This window comes from Salvelinus namaycush, chromosome 1 (assembly GCF_016432855.1).
Source record: "Salvelinus namaycush isolate Seneca chromosome 1, SaNama_1.0, whole genome shotgun sequence".
In the NCBI taxonomy this organism is placed as follows: Eukaryota; Metazoa; Chordata; class Actinopteri; order Salmoniformes; family Salmonidae; genus Salvelinus; species Salvelinus namaycush.
The window spans coordinates 6348681-6373845 of NC_052307.1; the positions used below are offsets into that span (position 1 = coordinate 6348681).

At 43.3% G+C, this 25165-nt stretch overlaps 1 protein-coding gene across 2 annotated transcripts in view; it reads left to right on the plus strand.

Annotated features, from left to right (window-relative positions):
* Positions 1-1126: 1126 nt before the first annotated feature.
* aacs (acetoacetyl-CoA synthetase) overlaps positions 1127-25165 on the plus strand; it is a 56557-nt gene continuing 32518 nt past the window's right edge. Inside the window, exons 1-8 of one of the 2 annotated variants that reach the window (XM_038985291.1) lie at positions 1127-1402; positions 2622-2725; positions 3237-3357; positions 5057-5170; positions 20843-20940; positions 23185-23299; positions 23389-23470; positions 24090-24240. In XM_038985291.1, coding sequence (XP_038841219.1) covers positions 1270-1402; positions 2622-2725; positions 3237-3357; positions 5057-5170; positions 20843-20940; positions 23185-23299; positions 23389-23470; positions 24090-24240 — 918 coding nt within the window. In that variant the 5' untranslated portion in view covers positions 1127-1269. The remainder of the gene's footprint in view (positions 1403-2621; positions 2726-3236; positions 3358-5056; positions 5171-20842; positions 20941-23184; positions 23300-23388; positions 23471-24089; positions 24241-25165) is intronic. The other variant, XM_038984723.1, reaches the window with a different exon arrangement.

Sequence of the window (25165 nt, forward strand, 5' to 3'; positions counted from 1 at the left end):
AGAACAGTGAAATTATTTATTGAATGTAAGCATTTGATATAGTTTATTTTCTGAAAATAAATTGTATTAAATTAATTGTGTTAAATAAATTGTGTTGTTTATTTTATTTTCTGAAAATAAACAACTGATCTTCTCTTTCACGGTTCTGGACAGTGAAAGTGACTGAGGAGGGGCATGACATATAGCAATTTGATTGGGAACACCTCTAAAAACGCTCTCTAGTTCTGCGAGTTTTATTGGTGAATCCCTTCATTCGAGAGCTGTCACTGATCAAGATTGTATATTTCATTGGACATCAGTGCCGTCAGTCAACACGGTCGACCCACTCTTTTGCATACGACGTGTCTCGGCTGATGTGGAGCCAGTTTTTATTCGACCAATCAGGTTGCAGACAAACTGGTGGCGTGCCCCCGCGTGATATTATTCCGCTTGAACGTTCTGACCCCCAAAGATCACTTTCTTTTACATGTATTTTGATCAAACATATTGTGTACCTTGAACATATTATGCAATTGCAACCATTCTACAAAGTTAACATCGTTTTGTCATGATTTTATAGAAACGTGTGCTTGTTTGTATTTAAAAATACATTTACCCAAAAAATATTCATAACAATGGACAAGACCCGTTTATGCCCCAAGTGCATGTTTTTGTGAAAGAGCTGAGGCTGAGGTGGGACAGTTTAAGCAGAACTTGAACCAAACCCGATGGTCAGGGGTCCGCACAATACCATCTGTGCCAAAAAGGTCCAGACCTATTGGCAGAGGCCTCAGTGCACATGCCACGCATGCATTTAGCTCTCTCAATAAACAGCCTGCCATTAAAATCCCTTTGGAACAGTGGGTCAATAATTCTGACAAGAAACGACAGGTACACCATCCCTTGCCACCAGTGATTGAGGGAAATTACTTTTGTCATGCAATTTACTCGTATTTTTTACAGTTTGTATGTAATAATCATGCACAATCCGAGGATATTGGTTAGATATCACACTGGTTTAACACTAAATTGATTTATTATGGAAGAAATAGATCTGCGTCTTTAAGCGGAAGGATACTGTGGGTTATTATGACAGCCGCATCACCTCACGGTGGGAGGGATCTTTACTGGGTTTATCCTTGCAGCTTGTCCGCATGGAATGACAGTCCAATCTGGCCTTCTGTCTCATATTCATACCTGAAGTGTGCTGCCTGTTTAAGCTACAGTAGCTAGCTAGCTATAAAGGACGACAGACTCATTTTTAACGGAGGCGACAACAAGGCAACAACAATGTCCAAAGACACCGAACGTATGAGCGAGAAGATAATGGAGTCGAAGGTATTATGGTACCCAGACTCAAAGAAGAACACACAAATGGACAGATTCAGGACACAGGTGAACAGAGACTTTGGGCTTAATCTAGGTGAGTGACCCGGCGAGGGAGCAGCTTTTCAGACGGGGACAGTCATGCTAGTCACCTCTAATTTAACGTTATACATTCGTACCAATCGATTCATTTTGCTAGGGAGAATCAACACACTGCATCATTAGCTAATGTAGCTATGTGCATATTTATAATATTGCTACATGCTAGCCTAAGTACTGTAGTTGCCCCACGATGGAGCTGTCATAATTTCCAATCGTTTTTACACCATACATTTTTTTCCCATAGGGACTTTTAGAAACACTGTTTCATGTAGGCTTACTGTGGCGTGACGTTTTGATAACCATGCAAATCTCTCTCGGAGAAGGTGACTTATCAATATATTCGGCTCTGCTGTATTTACTCTCGGATTCGAAAATACTAATTAGCGTCAAAGTAGACGTCATACAAAACAACAAATCCCTGCAAGCTATCTCTAGCTGACACCTTTGCTAACAGGTATTGTGTCAATTTAAAACTTGCACAAGACCGTTTTCAGAATTGTCCAGTTTTTTAAAATGTTTTGGGGGGATAGTTTATTAATGACTAACATTAGTTAATCCAGAAATTCTTACCTTCGACTCGATTCGGCAGTCTCGTCCAAATCATGGCATTTGTAGTTCTTTATGATTGCCACATTAGCAGTAAATTAGCATTTAATTTTGCGGGGGTGGTGAATACAGGTGAATATATTGATGTCACCTTGTCCTAGAGAGATTGACACAGTTATCAAAACATCACGCCAGGGTAAGCCTACACAAAACACATACCTTATTTTAAGTGTTTTTAAAATCCCCTATGGGGAAAATTGAATAGTGGAAAATCGATTTGAACCATTTCCTTGTTTGACCGCTAAGTTTTACGGGTATTATGAGGCATACTGTGGTTCTCTATAGTTATTGAACCAAGCATGCCATGACAATGGTATATTCTGAATCAGGGGAGGATGGCGAACAATCAACACCTTTTTTTTATTGTGACTTTTATATTTTTCAGAAGATTTAAATCTGTATAAATTGTAAAATTTTGTTTTGCTTGGTTCAATAGCTATTGAAGAGGGAACCAAATATCCAATATAAAACTAACTTTACCTAGGTGCAAAACCAAACCATATACAAAATTGGGTAAACAGTATGTTCCTGTGGTTATTTTTGTCTAACATGTGGAGCAGCTGGAGGACAAACCTCATGATTGATCTCTCATGTCATTCCCCTTGCAGCCAACTACAATGACCTGTACCAGTGGTCTGTGGAGAGCTACCCTGAGTTCTGGGCTGAGGTGTGGCGTTTCTGTGGGGTAGTAAGCTCCAGGATGTATGAGGAGGTGTGTCTACCCACTGTTTCCTGGTGTCTATGTACATAACATTGAATAAGTGAATGTTTGCATCCTAAATGTCACCCTAATCTCTATAATAGTGCACTTCTTTTGACAAGGGTCCATAGGGCTCTGACAGCTGCTTGGGACACAGACATTGCCTTTTTATTGTGCTTTTTCATCCATCTAGTGCAGTAACACCTTCTACAATGTGATCTCTCACAATTTGTGTAATTAAAGTCTTACAAAACACATACAGTAGGTGAAAATACAATGCTATGCAAACAATCCGATAATCTTGCATTCATCGTTGGACTGACTGACTACAATGCGTAGGCTATACTACATTATGATTGGTGGAGTTTATAAAGTTCTTTGATGAGGGGGCCAATCGATTATCTAGTCAATCAGTTACTTATCAGTACCCTTGTGCTTAGAGCAGTATTACGTTGTAGTCGTTATTCCCTTAACCCGGTTTTGAATCATGTAGAACATTAGCCATTTCCCCCCTCTTCCTCAGGTGGTCGATATCTCCAAGAGGATATCGGACGTCCCAGAGTGGTTCAAAGGAAGCCGCCTGAACTATGCTGAAAACCTGCTAAAGCACAAAGACCAGGACAAGGTGGCCCTCTATGCTGCTAGTAAGTACGGCTGAGGCAATTCAGTCAATTTATTAGGCTTTAAAAAATAAAAAAAATTGGTCAGTTTCCAAGGTCCCATTCATCTGCAGTTGAGTTCAAGTCCTAAATCAACACCAGCACCCTGTGCTCCCAGCCATGTTTTTATACTACAATTATAGTACTTAAAAAATGTATATATTTATAGCTAGTGCGCCAAGTATGAAATAAAGGGTCACAATGATATTCTAATGGCCATTATAATTCTAGCTTAATTCCCACTGGGGCCACGCAGACATTTACATTTCTTTGGATAAAAATGTCTGCTAAATGGCATGTCTTATACATACAGATAATTACTGAAGCACTGAGAAGATTATTCCAAAGGTCGCCTTGCATTTCTTGACAACACCGTCCAAAATAGTTTCGAGAATTGTGCGGTTTTATTTCACCCAATAAGCTCTCCTAATTCAAGATGTCTTTGGCCGACGTCGGGTCAATACGGAATGCAGGGCAGTGTGATTTGATTAGGAGCCACAGGGTTTTCAGGCTCCTGCTCACTCCTTGGGTTTTTAATATCCTGATGGGTATCCTCTTATCATTCGGTGCGTTCTCCACCCCCGTCCACCGCCAAACTCCTGTAAGTTAATTAGGAGAGGAGCGCTATTACTCAGGTGGCACTGCACTACTACTTAATGTGTCCTGTATCAGCCCTGTATGTCAGAGCAGGTTCCTGTATCAGCCCTGTACGCCAGAGCAGGTTCTTGTATTAGCCCTGTATGCCAGAGCAGGTTATTACTTGGATAGCTTTGCATACACTAACTATAGCCCTATTCTCTGTAATTTGGCCTGGTAAAGCATGGGACTAGTATTACAAGAGAATGTTGGTTATGTATTTATTACCCCGGGATGCCCATTATTCCAGAGGATGATTCGGACTGGATTCGTGTTTTTTTCCAAACTGACCCCCTGTAATTCACTTTTTAAATGTTTTCAAAATTAAATTGACAGTTATGACTGAAGCCTGGAGATTTGTAATCTAGACGTGAAGATATTTCAACATGTCTAGGTGATAACAGGAAACACTAACTCCAGTTTGGCTCCCAAGTTTCTAAACCACACCAAAGCATCCTCGGTATAGTGTCGCCATAATATCTGGATTGAGGAAGTGTAATCATTAGGATAATTTAGCGCTCTGCAGTACAAGACTTCCTCAATGGCCCCAGCCAGCAGATGCAGTTTAGCTCCGTTGTAATGCTGCTTTGCGATCTATTAACAACAAGGGTTACGTTAAATAGGCGCAATGGTTATTATATTGACGCATTTGGAGATGTTCAATTCATTGGCACCAAACCTATAAGCAAAAGCATTCTCTGAAAGGCTCTTCATATATTGGCTATGCACAGCACTTTGTTTTTAAGCTCCATTTATCAAATCTGTTTTTCTTGCTGAAACTGTGAGAAACACCTGTTAAATATTTCTCTCAAAACACATGGATGTCGATTCGCACGGGACTAGTATTATCAGAGGACCTAGGAATTAGTCGATTCAGACGGGATTTAACTTACGGATGTGCTGATTTGTGCTCGTGCACCCTGGTTATGTAATTGTCTCCACCAGGTAAACTAATCCAGTACGAACAGGGCTTTCGTTTCTGTTTACCTCTCATTTTCTCTCACTATCCTCTCTCACGGTCTCTCTCTCCTCTCTCTTTCTCTCTAAGCCGAGGCAAATGACGAGATCACCAAGGTGACTTTCGGGGAGCTGAGGCGCGATGTGGCGCTGTTCGCCGCCGCCATGAGGAAGATGGGTGTCGGGACAGGCGACAGAGTCGTGGGTGAGTCACCATGCAGCATTACCACCAAACCCCTACTCTGTCACAAAGGTCAGGAGGAGAGGCTCTCTGTCTGACAAAATGACAGTGTGACAGTCCAGCTAGAAACATGCACACCACACCACTAATCAGCCCGACTTTTCGTCAAGCACTAGGCCCTGCGTCTGAAATGGCACCCTACTCCCTACACCTAGTGCACTACTTTTGACCGACCAGGGTCCATAGGGAGAGTCCTACCATCATCTCCCCTTCTCCCTCACTCTGGGCCCCCTGCACGGAGCTTGTCAGACCTTCTCTTCTGCAATTGGTCAAGGAACACCCGAGCCTGCTGTATCCTGACCTGTGATTGGTGCAGATTTTAACCCCCCCCACGGGCCTCTGTCTATATAGAGGCCTTTGTTGGCATGGGGTGACTGAAGCAAATTCTAAATGGCCCTATTCATCCATCCCTACTCCCCACTGCAGTAGAACGCTGTAATATAACGCAGCCAGTCTAACATGTTTCACCCGAATAGTCCTACTTGAAGAGCTGGTTTACTTTGATTTGATCCAAAGCAATATGTTTTGGTATGGGACTCAAACCCAGCATCCTGGCGTTGCAGCAATATGTTTTGGTATGGGACTCAAAACCAGCATCCTGGCGTTGCAGCAATATGTTTTGGTATGGGACTCAAAACCAGCATCCTGGCGTTGCAGCAATATGTTTTGGTATGGGACTCAAACCCAGTATCCTGGCGTTGCAGCAATATGTTTTGGTATGGGACTCAAACCCAGTATTTTGGTGTTCCATGCTGTACCAACTGAGGCAGACCGGACCAGCTTCCCTCTTCACAAGACACTAGTATTTATTAAGACGTTGTACCAGGAATAGTACTTGTATTCAGTTAATCCAACTCCGTTTGCTGCGCTGCATACACACACTACACACACACTGCGCACACACACACACACACACACTACACATGCACACACGCACACACTACACACACTACGCACTGCACACTACGCACTGCACACTACGCACTGCACACACACACCTACACACACACACACACACACACACACACACACACACACACACACACACACACACACACACACACACACACCCCCCACTGGCGTACCGGACACCCCCGCAAGACGGGGGGGCCTTCAAGCTCTAGGGGTATGTCATGCACCTGTCATCGACATCTATTAGATTTTTTAAATAAATCATTTTGACACTAACCCTCCAAAAAGTAATTCAGAAACCTTTTTTAATTTACATATGTACCAGGAAACTATGGGTTTATTTTTGGGGGGCTTCAGGAATGTGACCGATCAAAATAAAGGGATATGGGTGTACAAATGTCGTGGTCAAGGCTACGAAGGCGCCAGTGTTCAAAAGCTCATATCAGACCGAGAGCCTAATGCTTCTTAGGTAGTTATGAGTTTTAGTTTAGAAAATTATTCTCTCCACAGAAGCGACAGTTACAGGGATGGTTAAAAACAGCTTGGTTGCCGTAAGACCATCAGGGGAAACTGTTCAGAAGGGAGGTGTGCATCAAAATACAGCAGTTCTGCAACATCGTTAGTTGAGCCTCTCATTCTCCTTAACTGCCGGCCTCAACACGTTACGGAAAGAGATTATCCATATCAGAAGCTCTGAGACAGGCCATCTGGATACTGGACATTCAGTAAATTGGCAGATGCAAACAGATCATATTTAGCAGACAACAGTTCTTGAGGGCTCATACTTGTGAACCAGCATTTGATTTGTGTGGTTGCAACAGTCCCTTATCTCTGGTATATCTTGGCATGTATCATTCAAGATAAGTTTAAATTGTTTGCAGCGCAATGGACATAATGCACAATGTCTCAGGAAAGAATGTCTGGGTTGGCAATACTCGGTATAGAAAACAGTCAGGACCTGCAACTTGGACCTACAGACCTATGTAAGGCGACGCAGTAGCATACTGTAGCTACTATCTGCCTTTACATAGACAAAAAGAGAGGGACAACCACAGACAGAGAGCTTTTTAAGAGAAAGAATTAGAAAAAGAGACATACAGAGAAGCAGCCAGGAGGACTTCTCAAGTTTACCTTAATTGCAGCACATTTGTATAGGCTATTAGCCAGAACCTGCCGAGTTCAACTATAAATAGAAGCTACATTTATCCTCAAGTTGACTACTTTTTCCCCCTCTTTGTTAGCCTATTTGATGTGTAATTTTTTTAATTCAAGTTTATAAATAGAAGCTAAATGCTGCATACATCTATAGATAGTATGCTACACCACATAAAACAATCCCGAGTAAGCTGGTGTTTTGAGGGTAGACTGACTGTTATTTGGAGTTAATAGATGGGTTTTACACAACTTTCTATTCAAGCTGGAAGAGAGCGTGAGGACAACTCAATTTATACAGGGTCAGGTGGGCTATATAGGACAGTTTATTATATATACAGTTGAAGTTGGAAGTTTACATACACCTTAGCCAAATACATTTAAACTCAGTTTTTCACAATTCCTGACATTTAATCCTAGTAAAAATTCCCTGTCAGTTAGGATCACCACTTTTATTTTAAGAATGTGAAATGTCAGAATAATAGTAGAATGATTTATTTCAGCTTTTATTTCTTTCGTCACATTCCCAGTGGGTCAGAAGTTTACATACACGCTATTTGGTAGCATTGTCTTTAAATTGTTTAACTTAGGTCGAACGTTTCGGGTAGCCTTCCACAAGCTTCCCACAATAAGTTGGGTGAATTTTGGCCCATTCCTCCTTACAGACCTGGTGTAACTGAGTCAGGTTTGTAGGCCTCCTTGCTCGCACACGCTTTTTAAGTTCTGCCCACAAATTTTCTATGGGATTGAGGTCAGGGCTTTGTGATGGCCACTACAATACCTTGACTTTGTTGTCCTTGAGCCATTTTGCCGCAACTTTGGAAGTATGCTTGGGATCATTGTTCATTTGGAAGACCCATTTGCAACCAAGCTTTAACTTCCTGACTGATGTCTTGAGATGTTGCTTCAATATATCCACATAATTTTTCTTTCCTCATGAAGCCATCTAGTTTGTGAAGTGCACCAGTCCCTCCTGCAGCAATGCACACCGGCAACATGATGCTGCCACCCCCGTGCTTCATGGTTGGGATGGTGTTCTTCGGCTTGCAAGCCTCCCCCTTTTTCCTCCAAACATAATGATGGTCATTATGGCCAAACAGTTCTATTTTTGTTTCATCAGACCAGAAGACATTTCTCCAAAAAGTACGATCTTTGTCCCCATGTGCAGTTGCAAAACGTAGTCTGGCTTTTTTATGGCGGTTTTGGAGCAGTGGCTTCTTCCTTGCTGAGCGGCCTTTCGGGTTATGTTGACATAGGACTAATTTTACTGTGGATATAGATACTTTTGTACCTGTTTCCTCCAGCATCTTCACAAGGTCCTTTGCTGTTGTTCTGGGATTAATTTGCACTTTTCGCACCAAAGTACGTTCATCTCTAGGAGACCGAACGCGTTTCCTTCCTGAGCGGTATGCCGGCTGGTCCCATGGTGTTTATACTTGTGTACTATTGTTTGTACAGATGAATGTGGTACCTTCAGGTATTTGGAAATTGCTCCCAAGGATGAACTAGACTTGTGGAGGACTATAATTGGAGGACTCATTTCTTTTTTTTCTTTTTTTCATGATGTCAAGCAAAGAGGCACTGAGTTTGAAGGTAGGCCTTGAAATACATCCACAGGTACACCTCCAATTGACTGAAATGATGTCAATTAGCCTATCAGAAGCTTCTAAAGCTATGACATCCTTTTCTGGAATTTCCAAGCTGTGTATAGGCACAGTCAACTTAGTGTATGTAAACTTCTGACCCACTGGAATTGCGATACAGTGAAATAATCTGTCTGTAAACAATTGTTGGAAAAATGACTTGTGTCATGCATAAAGTAGATGTCCTAGCCGACTTGCCAAAACTATAGTTTGTTAACAAGAAATTTGTGGAGTGGTTGAAAAATGAGTTTTGATGACTAACCTAAGTGTATGTAAACTTCCGACTTCAACTGTATATATAAAAATACAAACACTCAGTGCATTCGGAAAGTATTCAGACCCCAGGACTTTTTCCACATTTTGTTACGTTACAGCATTATTCTAAAGTTGATTAAAGCATATTCTTTTCTCTATCTACACACGGTACCAATACTCCATAAAGACAAAGCAAAAACTGGTTTTTAGACATTTTTGCAAATGTATAAAAAAACAACAACTGAATAACACATTTACATAAGTATTCAGACCCTTTTACTCTGTACTTTGTTAAAGCACCTTTGGCAGTGATTACAGCCTCGAGTCTTGGGTATGTTGCTACAAGCTTGGTACACCTGTATTTGTGTGGCTTCTGGACAAGTCTCTGAAAGTCCTTGAGTGGCCCAGTCAGAGCCTGGACTTAAACCCAATCTGACATCTCTGGCAAGACCTGAAAATAGCTGTACAGCAACTCTCCCCATCCAACCTGACAAGAGCTTGAGAGGATCTGCAGAGAAGAATGGGAGAAACTCCAAATACAGGTTTGCAAAGCTTTGTAGCGTCATACCCAAGAAGACTTGAGGCTTTAATCGCTGCCAAAGATGCTTCAACAAAGTACTGAGTAAAAGGGTCTGAATACTTATGTAAATGTGATATTTCATTTTTTTTCTGACAAATTTGCACGAATTTAGAAAAACCTGTTTTTGCCTTGTCATTATGGGGTATTGTAGGTAGATTGGGGGAGTTCCCGGACATATTTTTGTTGGTGAAAATGACAGCCAAATAGACCTATCAATAAACATTTATCCATTAACTGAAGCAAAGCTATAGGCTACATGCCCTGGCACCACGGAAAGCCATGGGATCCATTAGCTAAATGACTCTCTGCTACTTTATGTGATGGTCCATTTAAGGTGAGGTCAGTGGGACTGTGTTATGACCACGTCCTCGCCTTCCTGACTCTGTCCTCTTCATCCCACTCTACTTCGTGAGTCATGCTTTTGTTATACTACGTGTGTGTGTCACAGGAGGTTGGTGGCACCTTAATTGAGGAGGATTGGTGTGGTAATGGCTGGAGTGAAATGTTGGGAAGGTATCATTCCATTCACTCAGTTCCAGACATTATTATGAGCCGTCCTCCCATCAGCTGTGTGTGTGTGTGTGTGTGTGTGTGTGTGTGTGTGTGTGTGTGTGTGTGTGTGTGTGTGTGTGTGTGTGTGTGTGTGTGTGTGTGTGTGTGTGTGTGTGTGTGTGTGTGTGTGTGTGTGTGATATGCTCAACAAAGTGACTGCTGCAGATGGAATTGAGATGTAGCTAAGTACGGTGCACTATTTTGGTTTGCACGGTCCCTGATTTTTAAATAAATAAACAAACTAACCTAGTAAACTTAAAAGTAGATGTGGAAGAAGCTAAGCTCCCATTATGCTGTCAATCCATTATGTAACAAGCTCTGAAGTTTCCCTTAGGTACAGATCTAGGATCAGCTTCCCTTCCCCCAATCTTGACTTTAACCATTTAGTTGGGGGAAATACAAAACTGACCCAAGATCAGTGTAGAGGCAGTTTCACCCTATACCACGTAACAAGCCAAGATGACTGACATGGGCTAGTCTGCTAGTTCTATGGTAGTTTCAGTAGGAGAGTTGAACAAACCTTTTGAATCACAGAAAAAAGATCAACGACTGATTTGTGTAATTCTTGTTAGAGATGGCCTCTCCCTGCTGTTCTGTGTTGTCATTGGGTTTTCAATTTGTGCATAATAGTCTTCAATCATCTTTCAAATTGTCCAGTGCAATCCTAAAAATAGCCGAAGCAGAATATCATAACATTACTCAACCTGTAGGTGTACTGTCTCTGCACAGTGTACGGTAAACTATAATTGGTGACGTGTGTGTAGTGTGTGTGTGCGTGCTGTAATACTAGGTGTGTATCTGTGTGTGCGCGCTGTAATACTAGGTGTATCTCTGTGTGTGCGTGCTGTAATACTAGGTGTATCTGTGTGTGTGCGTGCTGTAATACTAGGTGTATCTCTGTGTGTGTGTGCGTGCTGTAACACTAGGTGTATCTCTGTGTGTGCGTGCTGTAATACTAGGTGTATCTCTGTGTGTACGTGCGTGCTGTAATACTAGGTGTATCTCTGTGTGTACGTGCTGTAATACTAGGTGTATCTCTGTGTGTGTGCGTGCTGTAATACTAGGTGTATCTCTGTGTGTGTGCGTGCTGTAATACTAGGTGTATCTCTGTGTGTGTGTGTGTGTGCGTGCTGTAATACTAGGTGTATCTCTGTGTGTGTGCGTGCTGTAATACTAGGTGTATCTCTGTGTGTGTGTGCGTGCTGTAATACTAGGTGTATCTCTGTGTGTACGTGCTGTAATACTAGGTGTATCTCTGTGTGTGTGCGTGCTGTAATACTAGGTGTATCTCTGTGTGTGTGCGTGCTGTAATACTAGGTGTATCTCTGTGTGTGTGTGTGTGCGTGCTGTAATACTAGGTGTATCTCTCTGTGTGTGTGTGTGTGTGCGTGCTGTAATACTAGGTGTATCTCTGTGTGCGTGCGTGCTGTAATACTAGGTGTATCTCTGTGTGTGTGTACATGCTGTAATACTAGGTGTATCTCTGTGTGTGTGTGTGCGTGCTGTAATACTAGGTGTATCTCTGTGTGTGTGTGCGTGCTGTAATACTAGGTGTATCTCTGTGTGTGTGCGTGCTGTAATACTAGGTGTATCTCTGTGTGTGTGCGTTCTGTAATACTAGGTGTATCTCTGTGTGTACGTGCTATAATACTAGGTGTATCTCTGTGTGTGTGCTGTAATACTAGGTGTATCTCTGTGTGTACGTGCTATAATACTAGGTGTATCTCTGTGTGTGTGCTGTAATACTAGGTGTATCTCTGTGTGTGCGTGCTGTAATACTAGGTGTATCTCTGTGTGCGTGCTGTAATACTAGGTGTATCTCTGTGTGTGTGCGTGCTGTATTACTAGGTGTATCTCTGTGTGTACGTGCTGTAATACTAGGTGTATCTCTGTGTGTACGTGCTATAATACTAGGTGTATCTGTGTGTGTGTGTGCTGTAATACTAGGTGTATCTCTGTGTGTGTGCGTGCTGTAATACTAGGTGTATCTCTGTGTGTGTGTGCGTGCTGTAATACTAGGTGTATCTCTCTGTGTGTGTACATGCTGTAATACTAGGTGTATCTCTGTGTGTGTGCGTGCTGTAATACTAGGTGTATCTCTGTGTGTGTGTGTGTGCGTGCTGTAATACTAGGTGTATCTCTGTGTGTGTGTGTGCGTGCTGTAATACTAGGTGTATCTCTGTGTGTGTGTGTGCGTGCTGTAATACTAGGTGTATCTCTGTGTGTGTGTGCGTGCGTGCTGTAATACTAGGTGTATCTCTGTGTGTGTGTACATGCTGTAATACTAGGTGTATCTCTGTGTGTGTGTGCGTGCTGTAATACTAGGTGTATCTCGTGTGTGTGCGTGCTGTAATACTAGGTGTATCTCTGTGTGTGTGTGCGTGCTGTAATACTAGGTGTATCTCTGTGTGTGTGTGCGTGCTGTAATACTAGGTGTATCTCTGTGTGTGCGTGCTGTAATACTAGGTGTATCTCTGTGTGTGTGCGTGCTGTAATACTAGGTGTATCTCTGTGTGTGCGTGCTGTAATACTAGGTGTATCTCTGTGTGTGTGTGCGTGCTGTATTACTAGGTGTATCTCTGTGTGTGTGCGTGCTGTATTACTAGGTGTATCTCTGTGTGTGTGCGTGCTGTAATACTAGGTGTATCTCTGTGTGTGTGTGTGTGTGTGTGTGTGCTGTAATACTAGGTGTATCTCTGTGTGTGTGTGTGCGTGCTGTAATACTAGGTGTATCTCTGTGTGTGTGTGCGTGCTGTAATACTAGGTGTATCTCTGTGTGTGTGTGCGTGCTGTAATACTAGGTGTATCTGTGTGTGTGTGCGTGCTGTAATACTAGGTGTATCTCTGTGTGTGTGCGTGCTGTAATACTAGGAGTATCTCTGTGTGTGTGCGTGCTGTAATACTAGGTGTATCTCTGTGTGTGTGCGTGCTGTAATACTAGGTGTATCTCTGTGTGTGTGTGTGTGTGTGTGTGCGTGCTGTAATACTAGGTGTATCTCTGTGTGTGTGTGTGCGTGCGTGCTGTAATACTAGGTGTATCTCTGTGTGTGTGCGTGCTGTAATACTAGGTGTATCTCTGTGTGTGTGCGCGTGCTGTAATACTAGGTGTATCTCTGTGTGTGTGCGCGTGCTGTAATACTAGGTGTATCTCTGTGTGTGTGCGTTCTGTAATACTAGGTGTATCTCTGTGTGTGTGTGTGTGCGTGCTGTAATACTAGGTGTATATCTGTGTGTGTGTGTACGTGCTGTAATACTAGGTGTATCTCTGTGTGTACGTGCTGTAATACTAGGTGTATCTCTGTGTGTGCGTGCTGTAATACTAGGTGTATCTCTGTGTGTGCGTGCTGTAATACTAGGTGTATCTCTGTGTGTGTGCGTGCTGTAATACTAGGTGTATCTCTGTGTGTGTGCGTGCTGTAATACTAGGTGTATCTCTGTGTGTGTGTGCGTGCTGTAATACTAGGTGTATCTCTGTGTGTGTGTGTGTGCGTGCTGTAATACTAGGTGTATCTCTGTGTGTGTGTGTGTGCGTGCTGTAATACTAGGTGTATCTCTGTGTGTGCGTGCTGTAATACTAGGTGTATCTCTGTGTGTGTGTGTGCGTGCTGTAATACTAGGTGTATCTCTGTGTGTACGTGCTGTAATACTAGGTGTATCTCTGTGTGTGTGCGAGCTGTAATACTAGGTGTATCTCTGTGTGTGTGTGTGCGTGCTGTAATACTAGGTGTATCTCTGTGTGTGTGTGTGTGTGCGTGCTGTAATACTAGGTGTATCTCTGTGTGTGTATGTGTTCTTGTCCCACTCTGTTTGATAAAGTGTGGACTTCCTTTTCAGTGTTGGGGGAGAGGGAGAGAGAACCACTCAGCAGATGAAACCAGTCAAGGTTTATGGCTGCCTTCAAAACACACCTCTCCAGCTATCCTTCTAGAAATGAACCCTTCAGCTGCAGACAGTGCTAGTTCTCACTGGTCTCTCCTTCATTTAACCTTGTCCGTGTTACATAGAAATGTCATTCTAGTTCTGTGGTGCACTACTTGACCTATGTCTGTCTTAATATCATATGTAAACTGCAGAACAATTCATTTGGTAAGAGAAACATGATTACATTACTGGGTGTATTGCAGAGTAAGTTCCAGTTAAAAGTGTTTCTATCAGAAGCTTTTGGAAGATGTATATGTAAACTCAGCAAAAAAAAAAAAAGTCCTCTCACTGTCAAGTGCGTTTATTTTCAGCAAACTTAACATGGGTAAATATTTGTATGAACATAACAAGACTCAACAACTGAGACATAAACTGAACAAGTTCCACAGACATGTGACTAACAGAAATGGAATAATGTGTCCCTGAACAAAGGAGGAGGTGGGGTCAAAAGTAACAGTCAGTATCTTGTGTGGCCACCAGCTGCAATGTACTGCAGTGCATCTCCTCCTTATGGACTGCACCAGATTTGCCAGTTCTTTCTATGAGATGTTACTCCACTCTTCCACCAAGGCACCTGCAAGTTCCCGGACATTTCTGGGGGGAATGGCCCTAGCCTTCACCCTCTGATCCAACAGGTCCCAGACGTGCTCAATGGGATTGAGATCCGGGCTCTTTGCTGGACATGGCAGAACACTGACATTTCGGTCTTGCAGGATATCACGCACAGAACGAGCAGTATGGCTGGTGGCATTGTCATGTCAGGATGAGCCTGCAGGAAGGGTACCACATGAGGGAGGAGGATGTCTTCCCTGTAATGCACAGCATTGAGATTTCCAGCAATGACGACAAGTTCAGTCCGATGATGCTGCGACACACAGACCATGATGGACCCTCCACCTCCAAATCGATCACGCTCCAGAGTACAGGCCTCGGTGTAACGCTCATTCCTTCGATGATAAACGCGAATCCGACCATCACCCCTGGTGAGACAAAACCGCGACTCGTCAGTGAAGAGCACTTTTTGCCAGTCCTGTCTGGTCCAGCAACGGTGGGTTTGTGCCCATAGGCGACGTTGTTGCCGGTGATGTCTGGTGAGGACCTGCCTTACAACAAGCCTACAAGCCCTCAGTCCAGCCTCTCTCAGCCTATTGCGGACAGTCTGAGCACTGATGGAGGGATTGTGGGTTCCTGGTGTAACTCGGGCAGCTGTTGTTGCCATCCTGTACCTGTCCCGCAGGTGTGATGTTCGGATGTACCGATCCTGTACAGGTGTTGTTACACGTGGTCTGCCACTGCGAGGACGATCAGCTGTCCGTCCTGTCTCCCTGTAGCGCTGTCTTAGGCGTATCACGGTACAGACATTGCAATTTATTGCCCTGGCCACATCTGCAGTCCTCATGCCTCCTTGCAGCATGCCTAAGGCACGTTCACACAGATAAACAGGGACCCTGGGCATCTTTCTTTTGGTGTATTTCAGAGTCAGTAGAAAGGCCTCTAGTGTTCTAAGTTTTCATAACTGACCTTAATTGCCTACCGTCTGTAAGCTGTTAATGTCTTAACGACCGTTCCACAGGTGCATGTTCATTAGTTGTTGATGGTTCATTGAACAAGCATGGGAAACAGTGTTTAAACCCTTTACAATGAAGATCTGTGAAGTTATTTGGATTTTTACGAATTATCTTTGAAAGACAGGGTCCTGAAAAAGGGACTGTTTTTGCTGAGTTTAGTTAGCCACTATTCCCTCAAATCTAGAGACACTAGTACTTTAACCAGGCCTATATCTAAAATGTATGATCAAAGCCCCAACCAAGCAACACCAACCAAGCAATCCCTTCAACACGCTTTTCTGTTGAAAACCAACCAATTACCGCTTTACTAACTCCCGGCCTTCCTCATTGTTCAGACTGATACTGTATCCTTAGCACTTCCTTATTACCTGAGGCTATCTCATTAACATGGTTGTACACTCATAACTTTATCATAGTCAGTTTCTCTCTACCACACTAGTTCCATCTAGTTTGTGGATGTAGGAAGTAGGTTACACGATATAATTGTGTTGTAGGTTACATATTGTAATTTTTATTTTTAGGAACACCATTAGCCAACGCCAGTGGCGACAGCTAGTCCTAATGGCGTCCAGTGTTGTAGACTACATTAATTGTCCCAGTGTTTCCTGGTTCTAATGGCGTCCAGTGTTGTAGGCTACATTAATTGTCCCAGTGGTTCCTGGTCCTGGGGACCCAAAGGGGTGCACAGTTTAAAAAAACTTTTTTTTAATTAAAAAACAACAACATTTTCACACCGGATTTCAAATAATCAAAGGGTTGGTGATGAGTTGATTTAGTGTGTTTAGTACGAGGACCAAAACAACAATGAGTTCTTGGCGACCCAGGAAAAAGATTGGGGGAGTCTGACAGCCTATAGGTGTGGCTCTTGCTATTGAAGGTTTCCACCGAGTAAGTGCAAGGTGTTGTGTGTCACAACTCTACAGACAGTCATGTAGGCTTCTACATTTTTTTTTAAAGCTTGGATTGTGTCCTTTTTCCCTTACCCCTCTGTGTGCCTCTGAACCTTACCCCTCTGTGTGCCTCTGAACCAGTTAGGGGATTACCTGATCACCGGGATATCAGGTCAGCCCGTTTGCCACACTGACCTACCTACCTGGATTAACCTACCTGAGACACACACGCATACTGGTTACCTCATTTATCAGACTCTCACTGTAAGTAGCTAGGTAAGACTACACATCACAGTTCATGTAAGTAAATTGTTTTTCAATAAGGCAGCTATCAGCTAAATCTGTGCTAGTAAAAAACAGACAATAGCCAGCGAAAGTGTGATTTGTGACAGGGTTATGGTTGCAGGCCGATGCTTGACATTACTGGCCTACTTGTTTTGCCACCAAACAGACTGCGGTTCACCTAAAACTTAGCGTGTGTTTCCCAGACAACAGTTTATTTTAGATTTTTTGGGGTGTTTGGCAGGTATTTTCTGTAGGGCTGTTTGAGCACACATTTTGTCTGGAGGCAAGCTGATGTTCGGCAGCTGAACGAACTTGTACATTTGACACCTTTTTCTCCCCAGTTTAGGGATATCCAATTGATAGTTACAGTCTTGTCCCATCGCTGCAAATCCGTACGGACACGGGAGAGGCAAGTCGAGAGCCATGTGTCCTCCGAAACATGACTGTTTCTTGACACACTGCTCGCTCAACCCAGATGCCAGCTGCACCAATGTGTCGGAGGAAACACCTTCCAGCTGGCAACTGAAGTCTGTTTGCATGCGCCCGGCCCGTCACAGGAGTCGCTAGAGCGTGATGGAACAAGGACATCCGGACCGGGTCTGTAGTGACGCCTCTAGCACAGCGACGCACTGCCTTAGACCGCTGCGCCACTCGGGAGGCCCGTCGACGCCCCTTTGTCGGTGATTGGTCGACTGTAGGGAATCTTCAATGAAGTGTTTGTCTCTGCAAAAACATACATTTATGACGGATTTCTTGATTTATCTTAGATTGATTCTGACTTTTGAAGAAGTGTTGGTGGGTTTGCTGTTGATACGGTGTCTCAAGAGGGACAAACGAGTAATATTGCATTTTTTTTCTTTCTTGTTTTTCAAGCAGAGGTCTTTTAGGGAGTGTGAGAGACACAGAGTTTCACTTCACCTAGCCCAGTTCTGCTAGGAGAAAACTGAACCTATGTACGTGGACACCTTCTTTAGGCAGCGTACATATCACTGCTGATATCAGACCCCTGACCTGAGGCAGCCCTCAAGCTGCTGGAGCCATGTAGGACTCAACTAGGGCTGCGTCCCAAATGGCACCCTATCCCTTACAGGGCTCTGGTCAAAAGTAGTGCACTATATAGGGGGAAAGGGTGCCATTTGGGATGCACCCTAGCGCTCTGATATTCACTCTTATTGGTTTCTTCCGGGGATGACTACCTGTTCCTAGAATGAACGGCCCACAGCGTTATGCTTTATTATCCTGCTATCTGTAATAGACGTCGACCGATTATGATTTTTCAACGCCGATAACGATTATTGGAGGACCAAAAAAGCCGATACCGATTAATCGGTCGATTTGTATTTATTTGTAATAATGACAATTACAACAATACTGAATGAACACTTATTTTAACTTAATATAATACATCAATAAAATCTATTTAGTCTCAAATAAATATTGAAACATGTTCAATTTGGTTTAAATAATGCAAAAACAAAGTGTTGGAGAAGAAAGTAAAAGAGCAATATGTGCCATGTAAGAAAGCTAACGTTTAAGTTCTTTGCTCAGAACATGAGAACATATGAAAGCTGGTGGTTCCTTTTAACATGAGTCTTCAGTATTCCCAGGTAAGAAGTTTTAGGTTGTAGTTATTATAGGACTATTTCTCTCTCTAGGATTTGTTTTTCATATACCTTTGACTATTGGATGTTGTTATAGGCACTTTAGTATTGCCAGTGTAACAGTATAGCTTCCGTCCCTCTCCTAGCCCCTACCTGGGCTCGAACCAGGAACACATCGACAACAGCCACCCTCGAAGCAGCGTTACTCATGCAGAGCAAGGGGAACAACTTCTCCAAGTCTCAGAGCGAGTGACGTTTGAAACGCTATTAGCGCACACCCCGCTAACTAGCTAGCCATTTCACATCGGTTACACCAGCCTAATCTCGGGAGTTGATAGGCTTGAAGTCATAAACAGCTCAAGAAGCATTGCGAAGAGCTGCTGGCAAACGCAGGAAAGTGCTGTTTGAATGAACGCTTACGAGCCTGCTGCCCCTTACCACCGCTCAGTCAGACTGCTCTATCAAATCATAGACTTAATTATAACATAATAACACACAAATACGAGCCTTAGGTCATTAATATGGTCGAATCCGGAAACTATCATCTCAAAAACAAAACATTTATTATTTCAGTGAAATACGGAACCGTATTTTATCTAACGTGTGGCATCCATCAGTCTAAATATTCCTGTTAACATTGAAGGTTGTGCAATGTATGTCATAATTATGTACAATTCTGGCAAATGAGTTTGCAACGAGCCAGGCGGCCCAACCTGTTGCATATACTCTGACTCTGCATGCAATGAACGCAAGAGAAGTGACACAATTTCACCTGGTTAATATTGCCTGCTAACCTGGATTTCTTTTAGCTAAATATGCAGGTTTAAAAATATATACTTTTGTGTATTGATTTTAAGAAAGGTATTGATGTTTATAGTTAGGTACTGTTGTGCAACGATTGTGCTTTTTTCGCAAATGCGCTTTTGTTAAATCATCCCCCGTTTGGCGAAGTTGGCTGTGTTTGTTAGGAAGAAATAGTCCTCACACAGTTCGCAACGAGCCAGGCGGCCCAAACTGCTGCGTATACCCTGACTCTGTTGCAAGAGAAGTGACACATTTTCCCTAGTTAAAAGGAATTCATGTTAGCAGGCAATATTAACTAAATATGCAGGTTTAAAAATATATACTTGTGTATTGATTTTAAGGAAGGCATTGATGTTTATGGTTAGGTACACGTTGGAGCAACGACAGTCCACTTTCCGCGAATGCGCACTGCATTGATTATATGCAACGCAGGACACGCTAGATAAACTAGTAATATCATCAACCATGTGTAGTTAACTAGTGATTTTATGATTGTTTTTTATAAGATAAGTTTAATGCTAGCTATCAACTTACCTTGGCTTCTACTGCATTCGCGTAACAGGCGGGCTCCTCGTGAGGCAGGTGGTTAGAGCGTTGGACTAGTTAACCGTAAGGTTGCAAGATTGAATCCCGGAGCTAACAAGGTAAAAATCTGTTCTGCCCCTGAACAAGGCAGTTAACCCACCATTCCTAGGCCGTCATTGAAAATAAGAATGTATTCTTAACGGACTTGCCTAGTTAAATAAAGGTGTACATAAAAAAAAAAAAAAAATTGGCTAAATTGCTGTCCAAAAATACCGATTTCCGATTTGTTATGAAAACTTAAAATAGGCCCTAATTAATCGGCCATTCCGATTAATCGGTCGACCTCTAATCTGTACCACGACTTGTCCTTTATCCTGCTATCTGTACCACGACTTGTCCTTTATCCTGCTATCTGTACCACGACTTGTCCTTTATCCTGCTATCTGTACCACGACTTGTCCTTTATCCTGCTATCTGTACCACGACTTGTCCTTTATCCTGCTATCTGTACCACGACTTGTCCTTTATCCTGCTATCTGTACCACGACTTGTCCTTTATCCTGCTATCTGTACCACGACTTGTCCTTTATCCTGCTATCTGTACCACGACTTGTCCTTTATCCTGCTATCTGTACCACGACTTGTCCTTTATCCTGCTATCTGTACCACGACTTGTCCTTTATCCTGCTATCTGTACCACGACTTGTCCTTTATCCTGCTATCTGTACCACGACTTGTCCTTAATCCAGTTCCCGTAAACTGCTGTTTTCTCTCCACCCTATGAAATTAGATTTGTGTTCTTGTGAGTCAGAAGTAACAAGGGAGATGGCGTCCTGACGGAGAAAGGATTCATGAGTTATCGTAACATTGATCATTTGAATGCCCTCCACAATAAACCATCTCTTTTTTTCCTCTCTCCTTTCTTCCCTCTCTCTGTCGCTCTCTCAGGCTATCTACCCAATGGGATCCATGCGGTGGAGGCCATGTTGGCTGCGGCCAGCATCGGGGCCATCTGGTCGTCCACCTCTGTGGACTTTGGAGTCAACGTAAGGATGACCTCGACTGCATCTTATATGACACCCTATTCCCCATGTAGTCCACCACTACACCCTATTCCCCATGTAGTCCACCACTACACCCTATTCCCCATGTAGTCCACCACTACACCCTATTCCCCATGTAGTCCACCACTTTTGACCAAGGGGAAGTGAGGGAGGGGGTATAGGAGGGCGTAGGGCAGCAGTCAGAGTTAATGGGTAGGTGAGAGTTTCCTCTAATTTAGGAATAGTACTTTGTTTGTCTTGCTAATGGCTCCTGGGGGGGTTGTTAATTAGCTCTGTTATGGCCCTTTCTTAGTTGTCGTCACCCCCACCCCACCTGGCACGACATACAGGCTAAAGCAAATGCTAAAAGTATTTAAGACACACATATACACACACAACGAGCAGGGATTCTGTTGAGTGTGGTGACTCGTGCCCCCCCCCCCCCCCCCCCCCCCCCGCCGGCAGAGTACTGCTGATGCTACGCTAGAAATGGAACACCCCGCGTTGATACCAGTCTCTTGCATGAATGCATCTGTCAACATGAATAGCACCTGTCCTGTTACGTCCCAACAATACCTTCTTCCTCCTGAAGTGTGCACTCGTTCATTACTTCCCACAAATATAAAAGCGTTGGATTGGCGGAGGTATAGGCAAGTACGAGTTTCCACCATGTTTCTTATACAAGTCATTTCCTTTTCAAATCAGTTTGCAATCGCAGCCGCACACTTTGGGAGGAAGGAGAGGTAATTGGGACGAAAGCTATGATGTAGGAAATGTGGTGGGAAAATCCCACAGGCCCATGCCTCCATCAATCCAATACTTTTAGATTTATGAGAAGTAGTGAAGGAGTGCCTACTTTAGGAGGAAGGATATACAGTACTGTTGGGATTGTCTCTGTCTGATCTTTTACTGCCCCCTTGTGGCGAAAAGAGTATTTCAACACCAAGCATTGTAGCACATCGGCATCGTCAAATGCACGTTAGATACGGCTTGTAATACTAAAGCGGAAGTCGGTCTATTTGTAGTGTTTCACTGCCGTTTCGGATGATTTGGATCAAATTTCCCTAGCTGACTGTGTGGAATAGGAATTTCCAGGTGAACAAGGGAGAGCAGTTGTTGATAATATCAAGAAGAAATTACCAGTTTGCAAACAGGGAGAACAATATCCCACACAGGAGCAGAGAATGTCTAGTTGGCCTTCTCTGAGGAGAACATTTTTAAATCTTATTTTAAAATAGTTTAAGCTAATTTACTTTTTTTTATTTTTATACAATTTAAAAACTCTTAATGCTTTGTGGAGAACAGTAAAAATGGCCCTGGTCATTATGACATTGGTTGCTGTAGTTTCATTCACCTCAGGCGATCTACAAACGCATAGCTTGTTAGCTATACAATTAACCGCTACACATTAACTCCGCACCAGGATTAAAAACTATAATTGAATACGTACACAGGGATCTGTTTGCAGAAAAAGTTTTAAAAAAGCATTTTCATTACCGAACATTATATATTTTTTTTTACAGCTAATATTCCTGCATTTCTACACACTTTGCCGTAGCTTATGCCATGTTAATATATAATCTGAGTGAGAGTGACTAACAAAATCTGTGGGGGCGCCCTGGAGGACAGGGGGCCCTGCGTGCATGGTTTTGAATTTTTCCATGATAGCTGGCTAGACTAATCTACATTTTTATATATTTTTTATTTTTTACTAAGATGGTCTAATTGGGGTGCCTTTTCTTTGAGTGACAGATAACAAGTGGAAAAATGCTGATGCACCTTGTGCATTCTACTATTCTAACTGTCAATAGTAAGTTGAAAAGCAGACTTATTTCCTCATGTAGCTACGGCCCAGTTGGTATTGTATGTGTGCTCCGTGCACATTAGAAACCCTTTGTGACTGTAAAGTCCACACCGAGGACCACATTAGAAACCCTTTGTGACTGTAATGTCCACACCGAGGACCACATGAAACTCAGTGTGACTGTAATGTCCACACCGAGGACCACATTAGAAACCCTTTGTGACTGTAATGTCCACACCGAGGACCACATGAAACTGTGTGACTGTAAAGTCCACATTAGAAACTAGTAGAAACCAGTGTACTCCATGTCATCCTCTGGGGTTCTTTTGTACTTTTACGTAGTTTAACTGTACGAATTGTTTTCCCCCATTGTCATTGTATCTCTTCTTTTTCTCTCTCTCTCTCTTTCTTTCTTTCTTTCTTTCTCTCTCTCTCTCTCTCAGGGTGTATTGGACAGGTTCTCTCAGATCCAGCCAAAACTCATCTTCTCCGTTGCAGCGGTGGTGTACAACGGCAAACGGCACGACCACATGGAGAAACTACACAGTGTGGTCAAAGGTAGTGCAATGCCTTGTTTGTGGGTCCTTTTGTGTGGTTAGTTAGTATTGGGGTGTGTGTATAATGTCACTACCACGGTCTGTTCTTAGGACTGCCCGATCTCCAGAAGGTGGTTGTCATTCCCTACGTACGAAGCAAACAAGACACTGATCTTTCCAGGATCCCTAATAGGTGTGTATTTCTGACTGAGTCAGGTTGACCGTTTATGGGTGCTGGTCAAACATAGTGCTCTAATATAGGACATAGGGTGCAGTTTTGGACGTACTTTCTGTGTTTTATCATTTAACCTCGTTTACCTAATGTGAAGTGTGTGTGGTATGTTAATTTCCTTCAATATAACTAACACTCTTGCAGTCTCTCCCACTTGGGCTTTGGCTATACATTTATCTGAGTTGTCTCTTTTTTTTAACCCCCTCTTCCTGTTTTACTATTTTACCATGTCAACATCTCTTCTCTCTCCCTCTTTCCCCCTCTCTCTCCCTCTTTCTCACTCCCTGACTCACTCCCTGACTCACTCCCTGACTCACTCCCTGACTCACTCCCTGACTCACTCCCTGACTCACTCCCTGACTCACTCCCTGACTCACTCCCTGACTCACTCCCTGACTCACTCCCTGACTCACTCCCTGACTCACTCCCTGACTCACTCCCTGACTCACTCCCTGACTCACTCCCTGACTCACTCCCTGACTCACTCCCTGACTCACTCCCTGACTCACTCCCTGACTCACTCCCTGACTCACTCCCTGACTCTTTCTCTCGCTCTTTCTCTCTCTCCCTCCCTCCCCAGTATGTATCTGGATGACTTTTTGGCCACAGGGAAGGAGGGGGACCAGGCCCCTCAGCTGGAGTTTGAGCAGCTGCCCTTCTCTCACCCCCTGTTTATCATGTACTCCTCTGGGACCACCGGCTCCCCCAAGTGTATGGTGCACTCGGCAGGGGTAAGATACAGCTGTCTCTCTGATACCCACGCACGCATATGGCTGCTGGGTCAAACCTCATCTGTACATAGTTCTGTCATCCACATCACACTGAACTCCAGCAGACATTGGAACACAAAGTAGGATTCCAAAAAGAAATAGCACGCCAAACCAAAGCAACTATCCTGTGTTGTTGGGTGCGTCACCGTGTGAGTTTTTAAAAACAGTAGAATGACTTAACCTTTTATAATTTCTAAATTGAAACAACATTCAAACAACATCCTTGCTACAAATTCCATATAGGCCACAACACTACCCTTCGTTAATGGTTTCTCCCACCAGATGGCAGCAACAGTCCATCCGAAAAAGATGGGGAACAGTCTGTCTGTTTGTGTCACATAAAGGCCTGTTTTATACAGGTGTATTAATCTGAGCATAAGTGTGATCTATGTTTATTAGGGATCAGTTCTATACACAGTGAAATAAACTGTACACGACACCATTTTAAATGGATGAAATAAGACTTGAGCAGATGAATGTGGATGGTGTTTTTAGTTATGGCAAGCTGTTTAAAAACACTGGAGTGTACTGTATGTCTAATTCACAATCACTTAGCCTTCAAGGGGCAAAACAATTGACATTTCCTGCCCCCCCCCCCCCCCATAAAACCCAGTAAGTTCACTTGTTAGTTTAGACATCCGGGCGTGTTTGAGGGTTTCGACACAACTTTTAGCTTCTCTCGGTCTCCCTCCCTCTGCGTCCTCCTTCCTTCCATTGTACAATTTCCTCTTCGTTCTCTCTCGCTCTCTTTCTCTCCCTCCCCACCCCTTCTCCGGATAATTAGATAGTTATGCGGCTTTCGACTCTGGTGGTGCCCGCCAGCACAGGCAATTAAACTGGCACTAGAGGCACCTTGTTAGGCTTTGTTAGGAATGCTGTCAAACCC